At 38.3% G+C, this 16,665-nt stretch overlaps 1 protein-coding gene across 2 annotated transcripts in view; it reads right to left on the bottom strand.

The window, feature by feature from the left end:
* Positions 1-8,966: 8,966 nt before the first annotated feature.
* DNAJC21 (DnaJ heat shock protein family (Hsp40) member C21) overlaps positions 8,967-16,665 on the bottom strand; it is a 28,833-nt gene continuing 21,134 nt past the window's right edge. Inside the window, exons 10-12 of one of the 2 annotated variants that reach the window (XM_064271182.1) lie at positions 13,838-14,010; positions 10,065-10,140; positions 8,967-9,505 (exon numbers count right to left, since the gene is read on the bottom strand). In XM_064271182.1, coding sequence (XP_064127252.1) covers positions 9,338-9,505; positions 10,065-10,140; positions 13,838-14,010 — 417 coding nt within the window. In that variant the 3' untranslated portion in view covers positions 8,967-9,337. The remainder of the gene's footprint in view (positions 9,506-10,064; positions 10,141-13,837; positions 14,011-16,665) is intronic. The other variant, XM_023545413.2, reaches the window with a different exon arrangement.

The following is a 16,665-nucleotide window of genomic DNA, read 5'->3' as shown; positions in this document are numbered from 1 at the left end:
TGAGAAATTCAATATCAACTATTCTTTTGTTTTGTTTTGTTTTAAATCATTATGGGATCTGTGTAATCACTGATTTCCCTCCAAATTATCATTTCTTTCTTTGGCTTAATTATTTCACAAGGCAAAGTGAATAATTAACTAAAGCAAGAAAATTATAAGCAGAGGAGACTATTAAAAATAAAGGCTAACAGTTATTGAATGCCTACTATGTGCCAGGCACTGTGCCAACATTTAAAAGATTTTAATCTTTACAATTCTGCAAACTTGGTCTCATCCCTATTTTACAGACTTAAAAAAGCTCAGTGCCGGTGCTGAAATTCCATTCAAGATCTCTCAGATTAAGAGCCCATGCCTTGCCACATTTAAAACTATATCCTCTCACTAAGGTGCTTGGGCACATGCTGGCTGAAATGTGAATCAATCTGGATTAGTCACCTGTGACAAAACACACAAAACAGTGGCTTCGATAATACAGGTTTTCTCTCTTGAGTGCAGAGGCAGGTAGTCTAGGACTTGCAGAGTCACTCCAAGGTATCAAGGACTGAAGCTCCTACTCTTTTATTGCTCTGTCATGTGAGGATTGATGGTCCCAGGTGGCTGCTAGAGCTCCAGCCATTACCCCTTAATCTAAGCCAGCAGGAGGAAAGAAAAAAAATTCCCAACACATCCCAAAAGTTGCCTAGATCACTGGCCAGAACTTACATCTAGTTGGAAGGGAGGCTGGAAAAGTAATCTTCATATTACTTGTGCCCAACTAAAAAAGCAGAGTTCTATTTTTAAGAAGGGGAGAAAGAACATTGGGAGAAACAAGTCATAGCCTCTGCAGCAATGTGCTTACGGTCCCCCTTCATGCAGGTGTGTATTCTGTTAGGAAGTAGTGACAATTTTTCCCACTCCTAAGGGCATTAACTTGTATTTTCCTGGACATTTGAGGTATTTCATAGCGAAAACCAGAGTAATAAACTCCCAGGTACCTATTATTTCTTTCAGATCTTAAAAAAAAAAAGATAACAACTCAGATGAGATCCCTATTGTAGCTACTGTACAGTTTCCATTCCTCTCCCTCCTTTTCCAGAGGCAATTACTTTCCTGGATGATGCATCTCTTTCCCATTGCTTCTATATTCTCCACATAAACACCAGTCAACATAGTATTTTTTAAAATTGTACGAAAGCCATACAATTTGTCTTCTGTGACAGCTTATTTTCATTCAATTTTTTTCAAGATCTATCCACACTGAGGAGGTCTGGAGGCACAGTGGTTAAGAGCTATGGCTGCTAACTAAAAGGTCAGCAGTTTAAATCCACCAAAATGGAGGCAGTTCGAATCCACTTTCTGCTCCTTGGAAACCCTATGGTGGCATTCTACTCTGTCCTACAGGGTCGTTATGCGTTGGAATCGACGTGACAATGGGTTAGGTTTTAATATCCACATTGATAAGGAGCCCTAGTGGTGCAGTGGTTAAAGGGTTCTGCTGCTAACTGAAAGGTCCTTGGTTCAAACCCATCAGCCACTTCATGGGAGAAAGATGTGGCAGTCTACTTCCATAAAGATTACAGCCTTGGAAACTATATGGGGCTGTCCTACCCTGTCCTATAGGGTCACTGTAAGTTGGAATTGACTCAACAGCAGTGAGCTTTTTTAATCAACACTGATACCACAAATCAAGCTCGTTCATTTTAACTGCTCAATTGTCTGCCATTTTATAAATAGATCCTACTTTTTGTGGTCACTGTTCATGGACACTTAGGTTATTTCCAGCTTCTCTTGAATATACAAAATTCAGCTGTGAATATCCTTGTACTCTGCACACATGTGCATGGGCTTCTCTGGGACAATGTTTCTCAAACTTTACTGAGCATATGAATCACCTGAGAAGTCTCGTTTACTACAGATACTGATTCAGCAGGTCTGGGGTGGGGCCTGAGCCTACATTTCTTACAGCCTTCTGATGAAGCCCATGCTGCTGTCCATGCTTTGAAAAATGAAACTCTAGGTATATACCTAGAATTGCCAGGCCACACGGTAGGCACAGCTTCAACTTTCATAGACATCAAATTGAGCCAATTTTTCACTCCAAAAGAAGTGAATGTCTTGCGGGATTGCCATCATCACCGACACTTGACCTTGTCAGACTTTTTACATTTTGTCAATCTGGTAAGTATGGAACAAGTCAGAGTTCCCTGTTTATCTGTGACAATGATCTTTTTTTCAAAATTTTTTAACTCAAGCCTTTTCTATTCAGATATTTGGCCCATTTTTCTAATGCACCAGTTCTAAGTGTGGTCACAGGACCCATTCAGAGGGGTCAAAAGGCCTTCCTTTCCAGTCACCTATCTGTGTGAAGCTGTATTTTCCTCATCTACTTTAACCAAAACATACAGCAACAGGCTGGCTGCCAAAGCAGAGAGGAAAGCCCGGCTGTCTTCTAACAAGCCAGACATTAAGAAGATTTGCAAATTATAAAATAACATCATTCTTCTCATTAAACTTTTCTTTTTTAAAAAGTTATTTTCCATAAGCATTATTTATATTAACATGTAATGAGCTTATTACTGTTATTTTTGAATATACTGATACTTTTAAGTTTTCTCAACTTTAATTTCTAATACAGTAAATATAACTCACATAAAAAGAACTCTCTGGGATCCTTAATTTTTAAAGAGTTTAAAGGGTTCCTGAGTCCAAAAAGTGTTGTTTTACGCATTGCTAAAAGTTTTTTTCTTTTAGCACACTCTGGACACTAACCCTTTATCATATGCAATATGTTATGTATAACAGTTACAAACATTTTCTCCCAATCTTTAGCTTGTCTTTTTACTTAAGGTGTCTATTGTTCTACAGAAGTTTTCAACTGGATGCAGTCATAGTTTCCTATAAGTATTATGCTTTTTGGGTCTTGAAGAAAACCTTCCCTTTTGCCAAATCATGAATATAATCTTACAGATTTTCATTTAAAATTTTTGCTTTTCATATTTATGCCTTTAATCCATTGTCTTAGTCATCCAGTGGTGCTATAACAGAAATACCACAAGTGGATGGCTTTAACAAAGAGAAACTTATTCTCTCATGTTCTAGTAGGTTACAGGTCCAAATTCAGAGTGTCAGCTCCAGGGGAAGGCTTTCTCTGTCGGCTCTGGAGTAAGATTCCTTGTCATCAATCTTCCCCTGGTCGAGGAGCTTCTCGGGCACAGAAACCCCAGGTCCAAAGGATGTGCTCTGCTCCCAGTGCTTCTTTCTTGGTGGTATGACGTCCCCCATCTCTCTGCTCAATTCTTTCTTCTGTATCTCAAGAGGTTGCCTCAAGACACAATCCAATCTTGTAGGTTGAGTCCTGCCTCACTAATACAACTGCCGCCCATCCTCCCTCATTAACATCATAGAGGCAGGATTTACAACATTTAGGAAAACTACACAATAATGGGAATCATGGCCCAGCCCAACTGATACACATATTTTTGGGGGGACATAATTCAATCCATGACATCCATCTAGCCTATTTTTTGTGAAATGTGTTAAGATAGGGGTTATATTGTTTTTCCACCATAAAAATAACTTGCCACTCCCAGCACCTACTTGCCACTAGGTATCAAAAATCAATTTTCCATATATGCATTGGCTAGTTCCTGGGTTCTTTATTCTCATCATGTTACACCGGCACAGACAACTCATGGCTTTAACCTTTATAGCTTTATAATCTATTTTGATATTTATAGGACAAGTCCACACCCCTCCACCTAGTTTTCCTTTAAAATTATCCTGATTCTTCTCAAAAGTAATCTTATTTTTTTTAATGCATCAAATTTTAGAAAATAACAGAAGTTCTACTGAATTGGGAGGCCAGGAACCTACCATATTCTGGTCCTGGGCTCAGCCTCTAACCTGCTTCTGGCTGTGGGATTCCCATCTCCCGGACGTCAGCTTTCTCTTCCATTAAACAAGAGATTTACAACCACATCTGCTTTCCCTTTTAAGAACCTATCATTTTAGTTTGAAGACATTAAACAAATTTAACAGATAAAGGATGGGCTCAAAAGGAGAATGAAGAACACCAAATACACAAGGTAAGCATGAGCCCAAGAGTCAGAATGGGTCACATAAATCAGAGCCTACGTCAGCCTGAGACCAGAAGAACTAGATGGTGCCCGGCTATAACCAATGACTGCCATGACAGGGAGCACGACAGAGAATCCCTGCAGGAGCAAGACAGCAGTGGGATCTAGACCTCAAATTCTTATAAAAAGACCAGACTTAATGGTCTAAGACTGGAGGGACACTGGAAGTCATGGTCCCCAGACCTTCCGTTGGCCCAAGACAGGAACCATTCCCGAAGCCAACTCTTCAGACAGGGATTAGACTGGGCTATAAGAGAGAAAATGATACTAGTGAGGAGTGGGCTTCTTGGATCAAGTAGACACATGAGACTATGTGTGCAGTTCCTGTCTGGAGGGGAGATATGAAGGCAAAGGGGCACAGAAGCTGGCTGAATGGACACGGAAACACAGGGTGGAAAGAAGGAGTGTGCTGTCTCATTAGGAGGAGAGCAACTACAAGTATATAGCAAGGTGTATATAAGGTTTTGTATGTGACACTGACTTGATTTGTAAACTTTCACTTAAAGCACAATATGAAAAAAAAGAATGGGATCAACATATTGACTAAAGATACTTTAGCACTTCAGATTATAAGAAACTGAACTTGTACCACAGAAATAGTATTATGTTTATAAAAATTATGTATAAGGGTTAAAATGCCCTATTATTTTATGTGGAAAGTTAGGCTAAAACAAACACAGTAACAGAGAACATTCTCATGGGTTTCAGGTCCTCCAAGATGAGCCCACAGTATACTGTGAGAATTTTATATCCCATATTAGTTAAATAACAAGTTTAGGGATGAGCTTCTACAATTACTAGAGTAGCAGTGTCCAATCTGGAAATTCTGGGTGAAGGATTTAAATAAAACTCCTCATAAAATCCTTCTATTAAGTATTCCCATGATACCAAAATACCAATATTCCCCACCATTAATCAATAGGATATGAACTCTAGGCCAACTGATCTTCCATGAATTCTTTCACAGTCCTGCTTTTTCGCCCTTGTGACCAAAGCTACGAATCAGCAAAATGCTTCACTGGGGCTAGGGTACTCCTCCTATTTTGAAACAGAGGCAAATCTAGCTGGGCTCTATAGAGTAGCCGAGCTTTGGTAGCACTAAATGAATTATGGAGAGGAAATGAGGATTCCCCTCGCCCCCTCCTTCCAGTATACTCGTTCTCTGCATCTTCCATATCTGAGCTAACTTCAGTCAAGACAGGCAATTCCCACTGACCTTTACGGAGATCAACATAAAATTGTTCTCATGTATTTTAGAATATTGTCTGGCATCAAAGGAAATCAAATGTCTATGAGCCACTAAAAATGATATTTTACTCCTGGCAAAATATATGATATCTTCTTGTTTTCCTCTTCAGAAGCAAACTAAGAAGCAAGTTTCTATAACTTAATGCACATAATTCAAGGTATACCCTTTATCTGCAAATATTTTAACTGAGCAAGATTTAACTTATTCTGTATAAAGTTTTTGCGTTTAAAAAGCATTTCATGTATACTATCATAGCTGATTTTCATAATAATCCTGTATGATAAATGAAGACAATATTAATGTCCTAACACTGCGTGAGATATGAAAATGAAGGTCAAAGAAGTTAGATGATTCATCAATACCACATGGGATTAGAAACCAGACCTCCTAACTTCCAATCACAATTGATAAAGATCTCTTGAAAATTATGGTTCATTTTTGTTCATCAAGATAAAAAAGTGACAAGTAACCCAATCAACCCTCACATGAAACAGAAATAAACTAAATACTTGCGTGGTCAGTACAAAGGAAAATAAAGGTCTGAAGCATGGGAAAAGACCTGGCAGCTCAATGGTTAAGCACTTGTCTGCTAACTGAAAGGTTGGGTGCAAACCCACCCAGAGGCTCCACAGGAGAAAAGATCTGGTGATCTGCTCCCATAAAAACTACGCCCTATGTGGGGACCATGATCTTGGGGAATATCTAGCTCACTTGGTATAACATAGTTTATAAAGAATATGTTCTACATTCTACTTTGGTGAGGAGCGTCTGGGATCTTAAAAGCCTGTGAGCAGCCATCTAAGATACTCCCCTGGTCTTACCCCTTGGGGAGCAAGGGGGAATAAAGAAAATTAAAGAAAAAAGGGAAAGATTAGTCCAAAGGACTAATGAACTACATCTACCACAGCCTCCACCAGACCGAGTCCAGTACAACTAGATGGTACCCAGCTACCATCACTGGCTGCTCTGAGAGGGATCACAACAGAGGGTCCCGGACAGAGCTGGAGAAAAATGTAGAACAAAATTCTGACTCAGAGAGAAAGACCAGACTTGCTGATCTGACAAACACTGGAGAAACCCTGAGAGTATGGCTCCCGGACACCCTTTCAGCTCAGTAATGAGGCCACTCCTGAGGTTCACCCTTCAGCCAAAGATTGAACAGGTCCTTGGAAAAAAACAAGACTAAAGGGGCATACCAACCCTGGGGCAGGGACCAGAAGGCGGAAGGGAACAGAAAAGCTAGTAATAGGGAACCCAGGGTTGAAAAGGGAGACTGTTGACATGTTGTGGGGTTGTTAATCGATGTCATAGAACAATGTGTGTACTGTTTGACGAGAAACTAGTTTGTTGTGTAAAACTTCCTCTAAAGTACAAAAAAAAAAAAAAAAGATTACAGCCTAGGAAACCCTATGGGACAGTTCTGCTCTGTCCTGTAGGGTCACTGTGAGTTGAAATCAATTTGACAGCACACAACAACAACAAGGGCAATGGTTATACAACCAGACTAATTGTAGCTGTTACCATTAAAGCTGTATACCAGGAAAAAGGGGGGGGGGGGGGGGGCAAATGACAAATACAATTTTACAACTACAACAGCGGCAAAAAACTTAAAAAGCGGCATCTGTTGATACTACTCAGGTACAACTGAACACTTCGTGAGGTTAGTTTCCTTGGTTTGAAGTTTTAGAGTCATGGCTTAGTAGGTCTATCCAGTCAATTAGCCTAACACTGTTTTTAGAGTTTCTGTTCTTCCTCCTAGTTCAGTGAGTAGTGACTGAGGTCTTAACAGCTTTGGAGCAGCCACCCACAAGACAACAATTAGTCTTATTCACCTGGAACTGCAAAGAAAGATGGAGACCAAGAAATCGGAGAAGGAAACATACTGCAGGTTTAATTGCCTCCATAAACTACGACCGCCATTACCATGAAACCAGAAGGAATGGACAGTGCCCCACTACAATTACTGAACATTTTGATCAAGGACCCAAACTGATGGATCTTGATCAAAAGGAGGAAAAGCATGAACTAGAACTTCAAACGCATTTGAAAGCCAGACTTACTGGATTCATTCAGACTGGGAGAACTCCTGAAACTAATGCCTAGAAGTCATCTTTAAACCTTGAACCCAAAATATCCTATGAAGCCGTCATTAAACAATACAACAGTTTAGCACAATTAATAAAAAATGTTTGCCTTGAGTATAGCGTTCTTATAAAGAATCTGACAACAGTTAATTAAAAGCACAGATTAAGGGACAGGGAGCTTAAATTAATGATGATGAAACAATATGGGTAGAGATAGTGAGAATCGTGACACAATGTGAAGCACATAACCAATGTTATTGAACTATTCAACTAGAAACTGTGAATGGATATGTTTGGTTGTATATATTGCCACCAATAATAAATAATAAAATAAAGCAGACCTTTGCAGGACACTTTTCTTCCTGTGAGGTCTATAGTACAATAACATGTAACCAGTATGTCCTCCTATTCATTATATTCTTATTCATAATTAAGGCCCATTTATCTGTTCAAATCAGAGGAAGATGGAAGAGTGTTCAGGTGAGGCCTGGGAGGAAGGGAAGATCAGAAGACACAAAACCATTAAACTGACTAGTATTCCCCCTTGACAGTGTCAAGAAATGGGGACAAAAAGAAAAATTAGGATGAATTAGTGGTAGAAGTTAGAGAAATAAAAAGAAGGTAAAGGAAGATATACATATCTCTAATTGGAAAAGAAAAAAAAATTTTAAGATTGCAACAGCAATTTTTGGTCAATAACACAAGCTGTTCTGCAACATCAATGCCACCAAGTAAGATACCCAACGCACGCGGAAAGGAAAACGCCATTACGAGCTCCTGTTTTAGAGCGCAAACATAATTACAAACCCACTGAGAGAAAAAACTTCACTGAACAGAAAATATGTATTGCAAGCTAGTGAGCTTAGAGTGACTTTCAAGACCCATTAAAAGACTTACCTATTTAATTCTTCCTAAAAGTGGACTCATCACTGATCAGTGTACTTGACTACACTATTATCCATATTTCTATTAATTTAATATTCATCCTTGCTACAACATATATGTCAGTCCTATTCAGAAATATTCCATTAAAAAAGTGTTTCCCTGCTGAATGACGGGAAAAACAAAATAAAAAACTTCTGAAAATAGTAAAGGAAAAAAAAAGCCTCAAGGCAGAAGATACCACTTGCTGAAGAGTCAGTATAAATTTTGAACCATCTGCTACCTTGTTGCATCATACTTTATAGCTGTCATCATGCCCAGGAAGGAAGTGTCATATAAATCAATTCGCGTCCACCTACCTCCACAATCCAAACCATGGAAAGGAAAGCCAGAAAGATGGATCTTATTTACAATTACCGGTAAAATATCAAATTAAATCCTAATTTTACCTTGAAGAGATATGCTTCTTGAGACACAACTACATATGTCCAAGCAGCTTCTATCAATCATTGTCCTTGAGGAAATATATATATAATTACTATTATATATTTATTATTATTTAATGCTTTTGTCATGCATATATATGTATACACATATATATGCATGACAAAATATAAAAGCATTAAATAATAATAATAAAATAATAGTATGAAATTCGTAACATAAACCAGAAAGGGGCATTTATGTGTGTTAAAATAATTTAATTCTCTCTGTACATTTCTGTCCATATGAGCCAACAGAAATCAAGAGTGCATAATTTATAATATTTACCTGTTTTGGGACATTCAAGTCAATTCAAATGGCAAGAGCAGAATTCAGTCAATCACTAGTGAAATGTTTAAAAAATATATATTAAACCAAAAAAAGTTTTTACAAGATAAAAAATAATCTTCCACAATGCAACAAATTGCAGATCACTGAAATTTTAACTCTTTAGATGGTTTCAGTTCAGTTTTTTTGGTTTTGAAATCTAGAGACAGTCAAAAAAAAAAGCGTTGGCAGAATTTCTATCTGTTTCTACGTTTTTCTTTCTTGCTTCGACTACCTGCTACGCTGTTTAAGGAAGATGATGATGAAAGTGCTCTTGCATGACCTGTGGCCTTTAAGTGCTCAAAAAGTTTATTCCGGGAAGGAAATTCATCATGGCAGGTTGTACAGCTGATAAGAACATCACCCTGAGAAGGGAAAGAATCATAAATGAAAGTATTATTACCAGAGTGCAGTGTTTTATATATAATGTTGAGATGAAACATCAAACGATTACAAAAGAAAGACGTTTTAATAAAATGGACAGGTACCAAGACACTTGACAAAGGTAGGTATTCTGGGAAGTTAAATCTCACTAACCAATACCATCGACTACACCAGTTCTGAGACAATCAATGGCATGGACCACACAGACTAGAGGAATAGTTTGTGCTTCATAATTAATCTTCAGAATTTGACACACATGTAGTTATAGTCACTAAGGCTTTAGATTTCAAAGTTGTGGAAAACCAAAGAGTAACTGTTGTAGTACACAGTCTGATCAATGTGCTTTTTACTGTAAGGAAGGAAAAATGATAGCAGCACATATATAAATGCTAAGGTTGCCAACTAAAAGCTCAAGGGTACACAACTTTGCAGCAGCCTTTAGGCAGAAAGGTTCACTAGACACATGTTAACATCTTTAGAACATTGTAGTGCTTAAACAACAAGGTCCAGTAAAAGAATTCGGATATGATTTACACCTACCATTGTTTGTGGCTCAACAGGTATTTTGACAGATTTTTTCGTATCTTTGGCTTTCTTTCCTTTGGGTTTAGGAACACTGAAAAGTAAAATTAAGTAACTCAGCATACTCTAATTACAGTGCATCCCTTTTAATCACCATCTCACCCCCAAGAAGACTCAAACAAGTGAAATGCACCTTAAAAGTAAATTCATTAATTTTAACGACTGATTTAATTAATCTCACATACCAAGTGAACAGCTTTAAAGAATGTTAGAGATCAAATCTGGCACAAGAAATAAGTAACTTGTAAGAGTTGAGACACAAACTAAAACAAGACCCTTAAAAGATCCCTTAAAAAAAAAAAAAAACACTAACTTTCAGATAGTGTTTTATAAAAAGCAAAGCACTTAACCATTTATTGAAGCGAACCATCTTCACACCCAAACAATTTTAACAGTCACAAATAGTCCATACCATTAAGTGCAGTTCCCTAAAAACATAACTTCTTGAACCTGATTCGGTCTGTGACAAACATTTCACATCAGAGAGGGGCACAGCCTTGCCAGTGCAGAGGTGAAACACACAGCAGCAGCCTTCTTCCCCTATGAGGGTCCCCAGTTACTGATCCCAAGACAAAATAGGAACCTCAGGAGGCTAAGAGAACTACAAACCGAATCAAATGGACGCCTTCTAGTGCTGCTGAAATGTCTGTGAGCACATTTCTCTTGCATTCTCTTCTCAACATGCTTCATCTGCATACATAGATATATATGTCTGTATTTTTTTTATATAAGTTACAGACATACTTAACGTATTTGTCAATTATGGATGAGATTTTATTTCATATACGAAAAGATATCTTTACTTTCGCCATCAAGAAAACAATAAGCAGAATCAAAGACCTAAATGTTAAACCTAAAACTATAAAGCCCATGGGAGAAAAACTATGAGGCTTAATTAAAAAAAAAAAAAAAAGGCTAACGAACGTAACTACAAATACACGAATAGCAGAAGAAAATTTTGGTAATTGGGACCGCATAAAAATCTAAACACTTATGCTCATCAAAAGACTTTATTTATTAAAGAGCAAAAACACAACCTACACACGGACTGAGAAAAAATCTTCAGAAACAACATATCCGATAAGGGTCTCATCTCTAAAACACATAGAAAGTTTCAACAACTCAACAGCCAAAAGACAACCCAATTTAAAACAGGATAAGTGACACGAAACAGACACTTCACCAGACAGGACATTCGAGCAGCCAATAAACACACAAATTAAGATGCTGACGATCATTAACCATTAGAGAGATGTAAATCACAACTACAATGACATACTGTATCATCCAAGCTAAAATAGCACTGACTTAAAAAAAGAAGAGATAACAAAATTGGTGAGGATGCAGGGAGGTTGAAACCCTTATCCACTGTTGGTGGGACTGTCAAAAGGTACAATTACTATGGAAAACGGTATGGTGCTTCCTCAAAAAACTAAAAATAGAACTATCTTATAGGCCAGGAATCTCACTTCTCGGTATATACCCTAGAAAAATAAAAGCGACACAAACAGAAATATGCACATCTATGTTCATATGGATTACATCTCCACATAAAGAAAACAAAAATCCTCACAACTGGACCAGTAAGCAGCATCATGATAAATGGAGGAAAGACTGAAGCTGTCAAGGATTTCATTTGACTTGAATCCACCATCAACACCCATGGAAGGAGCAGTCAAGAAATCACACAACATATTGCACTGGGCAAATCTGCTGCAAAAGACCTCTTTAAAGTGTTGAAAAGCAAATATGTCACTTGGAGGATTAGGTGCGCCTGACCCATGTAATGGTATTTTCAATCACCTCATATGCACACAAAAGCTAGAGAGTGAATAAGGAAAACCGAAGAGGAACTAACACCTTTGAATTGTGGTGCTGGCGAAGAATTCTCAATAAACCATGGACTGCCAGAAGAACAAACAAGTCTGTCCTGGAAGAAGTATAAGATGGCATGACTTCGTCTCACATATTCTGGACATGTTATCAGGAGGGATTGGTCCCTGGAGAAAGGCATCATGCTTGGTAAGGTAGAGGGTCAGCGAAAAAGAGGAAGACCCTCAATGAGATGGACTGACACGGTGGCTTTAACAACGGGCTCAAGTACAACAAAAGATTGTGAGGATGGTGCAGGACTGTGCAGTGTTTCCTTCTGTTGTACACAGGGTCGCTATGAGTAGGAACCAACTCAACAGCGCCTAACAATAACAACAATGCTCACTGAAGCATTATTCACAAGAGCGGGAAAAAAAAAAGGAAGCAGCCTAAGTGCCCTTCAATGAATGAACAGATAAGCAAAATGTGGTACACACATACAATGGAATACTACGCAACCATGAAGAGCAATGAGTCCATGAAGCATAACATAGATGGACCTGAAAGAAATAATGCTAAGTGAAATACATCAATCACAAAAGGACAAATACTGTATGATTCCATTTTTATAAGACAAGAACAAACATATATACAGACACCAATGTTCATCGGTGATTACCAGGAAGGGATGGAGGGAGGGGAAGATCATTCTCTAGATCATAAATGGAGCCCTGGTGGCGCAGTGGTAAAAAGCTTGGCTGCTAACCAAAAGGTTCGCAATTCGAATCCACCAGCCACTCCTTCAAAACCTTATGGGGCAGTTCTACTCTGTCCCTATGAGTCGGAATCAACTCGATGGCAACAGATTTGTTGTTTCTCTCTTTTTTTTTTTTTTTTAAGATCGTAAATACTTGTTCTTTTTGGTGATGGGAAAGATAGCACAGAATGCGGGTAAAAAAGCATAGCTTGACCAAAGCAAACGATGCCACTACAAAGCATACAAGAGAAAAGGATGTTTGTACCAAAGAATATAACATACGTAATTTGGCCACACCACCACCAATAATTAAAAAACAAGTATATGGTCATATGTAAGTGTATAGGCATATATGTATACAAGCAGGTACAGGTGTATACATATGTATGCACAGATGGAAGTATCTATATGTTCATGTAGGTACAGATGTGTGCACACATACATATTCATAGAGGACACAGTTACAGATACTTCTCAGGCATAATCAAATACCTTGCAAGAATGATTTTCTGGGTTTGAAAGTTTAAGACCTTAGTCTTATGAGACAACTCACTCAACTGGCATCATGAAGTTCATGTTCTGCATTCAAGTGAGGTGAGTAGCACCTGGAGTCTTAAAAGCTTGCAAGCAGCCATCTAAAATACAACTGTCTCTATTCATCAGAAGCAAAAGAAAAAGAAGGAAACCAAAATCTCAGGGAAAAAAACTAGTCTCCAAGACCGGCAACCTATATGAGCCACGGCCTGATCTACCCCGAGACCAGAAAAACTAGGTGGTGCCCAGGTACCACTACCAACCATTCTGATCAGGGCCACAATAGACGGACCCTGGTAGAACAGGAGAAAAAACATGGAACAGTACTCAAATTCTTAAGTCCAGACTTATAGGACAAGTTGAGACTGTAAGATTCCCTAAGACTATCACCCTGAGATACTCTTTAAACCTTGAACTGAACTAGGGAAACTAGAATACTGGAAATGGAACAACCGGAATGCAATCACAGAGAACGCTGACACATTGTGAAAAATGTTACTAATGTCGCTGAACGACTTCTGTAGAAATTGTCAAATGGGAACCTAATTTGCTGTGTAAACATAAACATACACTGAAAACACGATTTTTTTTTTTTTTTTAAAGGAAACAATAAGCAACTCTGACTCACCTTTTAGTTTCACTTTTTGGATCATCACACTGTTCAGCGGCCTCTGTGACACTGACGTTTTCTTGGGGACTGTCCCCCAATTCTTTGGCACTGTCTTGATTTAAGTTTGTATCTTCTGAATTAACCATTACTCCTCCTCCAGTTCCATTTTCATTGAAATTGTCATCATAGCTCTAGGTAACAAAACATGAATACCAGTTTTAAAATAAATAATACTGCCTTCTTATGTTACGATGCCAAATAATTTTAATAGATAATAATGTACCACGCACTTTGGTAGAGGTGTATCTTAAGGAAATAAAAAGGGGAAGCAGGTACTCATTTAGAATATGGATGCTCATTATAGACATATTATTAAATTACAAAAAAATGCAAATAATCCAAGTGTTCAATAAGTGAATGTTTGAATATATGAAGGAAAAGTATGAAGCTCTTAAAAGTCATGCTTCGTAAGATACTCATTCAATGATGTGGAAAAATGCTTACGACACATTAACAAAAAAGAGAAAATTATAGAGACAGCCTGATCACATTTTAATTCAATATTAAGTAATGTCTATAGGCAGAATTCAGGATATTTATACTTTTCTGTATTTTCCAAATGATCTGAATAAGCAACTGTAACTTTTATAGTCAGGAGGAAAAAGAAAAAAAACAAGCAAACAGGCATTATACAAAAAAAGGGGTGGCTTAGCAAGCATATCTGCGTCACGTGCAACTGGTTTTCGTTTTTGCTTTGGTAACATTTTGTCACATTTGCTCTCCCTCTCCCTCTCTGCACACAGTTCTTTCCCTGAACTATCCGAAAGAAGTGGCGGGCAGCAATCAGGACACTTCACAGTGTTATCTCCTAAGAACAAAAACATTCTCCCACATATCCACAGCACCCTTATACTACTCAAGAATTTAACGCTGATATATATTGTCTATTTCACCATTCATATTCAAATTTCCCAATTGTTTTAGTAATGCTGTGGTTTTGTAAAACCTGATACGGAAAATCAAAGCACATATTTAATCTCCTTTAATCTAAAAACAGCTCCTCTACTCTTTTTTTTTCTTTCATGATGTTGACAATTTGGTAATTGTTTTGTAGAATGTCCCATAATCTGGCTTTGCCTGCTAGTGCCCTCATGATCAGATTCAGGTTACATTCAGGTTACAAGAATACTATAAAGATAATGCTATGTCCTCAGAAGGCAAAATACCAGTTTGTTCCTATTTTTTTTTTTTTTAGTGATAGTAAGTTTGATCATTTGGTTAAGGTATCGGTCAGATTTTTCTATTGTAAAGTACCTTCCTCCTTTTTTAACTAATAAGAAATCTGTGGGGTGTCACTTTGAGAGTGAATATCTTGTTCCACAATAATCACTCACTTAAAGGATTTGGCGTCTATTGACGGTTCTTGTCTGAATTATTTATTAATTATATTTGTGGTTACAAAATAGTGATGTTCTACCTTTTTTATTACTGCCATGTGCACTAACTCTATTCTTCTGTTTCCTTTTTGCTCACTCCAACCCTCTCTTTAAGTTCAGTACGTTGTTGCTGGGTGTCATCAAGCTGGTTCTGACTCATAGCGACCCTGTGTAGAACAGAAAACACTACCCGGTCCTGCGCCATGCTCATAATCGTTATTATGCTTGAGTCCATTGCTGCAGCTGCTGTGTCAATCCATTACCTTGAGGGTCTTCCTCTTTTTCGCTGACCCTCTACTTTACCAGGTGTCGTAGACATCTAGTGCTGCTCTAACAGAAATACCACAAGTGGATGGCTTTAACAAAGAGAAATTCATTTTCTCACAGTCTAGTAGGCTAGAAGTCCAAATTCAGGGTGTCAGCTCCAGGGGAAGGCTTTCTCTCTGTTGGCTTTGGATGAAGGTCTTTCTCATCAATCTTCCCCTGAACTAGGAGTTTCTCTGTGCAGGAACCCCAGGTCTAAAGGACACACTCTGCTCCTAGTGCTGCTTTCTTGGCGGTTATGAGGTCCCCAACTCTCTGCTTGCTTCCCTTTCATCTCTTCAGAGATAAAAGGTGGTACAAGCCACCCCCTGGGGAAACTCCCTTTACCTTGGATCAGGGAGGTGACCTACATAAGGCTGGCGTTACAATCCCACCCTAATCCTCTCAACATAAAATTACAATCACAAAATGGAAGACCACCACACAACACTGGGAATCATGGCCTAATGAAGTTCACACATATTTTGTTGGGTGGGGGGCACAATTCAATCCATGACACCAAGCATGATATTCTATTCCAGGGACTGATCCCTCCTGATAACACGTTCAAAGTACATGAGACAAAGTCTTGTCATCCTTGCTTCTGAGGAGCATTCTGGTTGTACTTCAAGACAGATTTGTTTGATTTTTGTTTGTTTCCTTAACAAAATCAATGTGTGATAATACATTACCATTACTCTTTTTGATGCCTCGAATATTCCCAAAAAACCTAGCAGGTCTTTCAGGTTGGCTACTGGGTGCTTTTGACACATTCCCATCAATTTTTGAGCATTTTAGTACAGGTTTACATTGTACTTTCCCCGTCTCAGCCCTGGAGTCAATTGTGTCTCCCAGGAGGCCTGATTCCATTTAGTGAAGAATAGTATTTAGAAACCAAGATTTGTACACTGCGTGTGCTCACTGCTACTGGGCATCACTGCTTCTAGGCCCTCACAGTGCACAGTGCTAATGCATTTATTTTCTTTAAATTATGAGCTCATAGAGATACCTTCAATTCCAGTCCAACACTACAGGGTTTTTCCTCTCTTTCCCTCAATGTATACTGTATTTTCCTTCTCCCACAAAGACAGTCTGGATCCCAAAACC

This window comes from Loxodonta africana, chromosome 2, assembly GCF_030014295.1.
Source record: "Loxodonta africana isolate mLoxAfr1 chromosome 2, mLoxAfr1.hap2, whole genome shotgun sequence".
NCBI lineage: Eukaryota > Metazoa > Chordata > Mammalia > Proboscidea > Elephantidae > Loxodonta > Loxodonta africana.
This window is presented reverse-complemented; position numbering and strand designations above follow the sequence as displayed.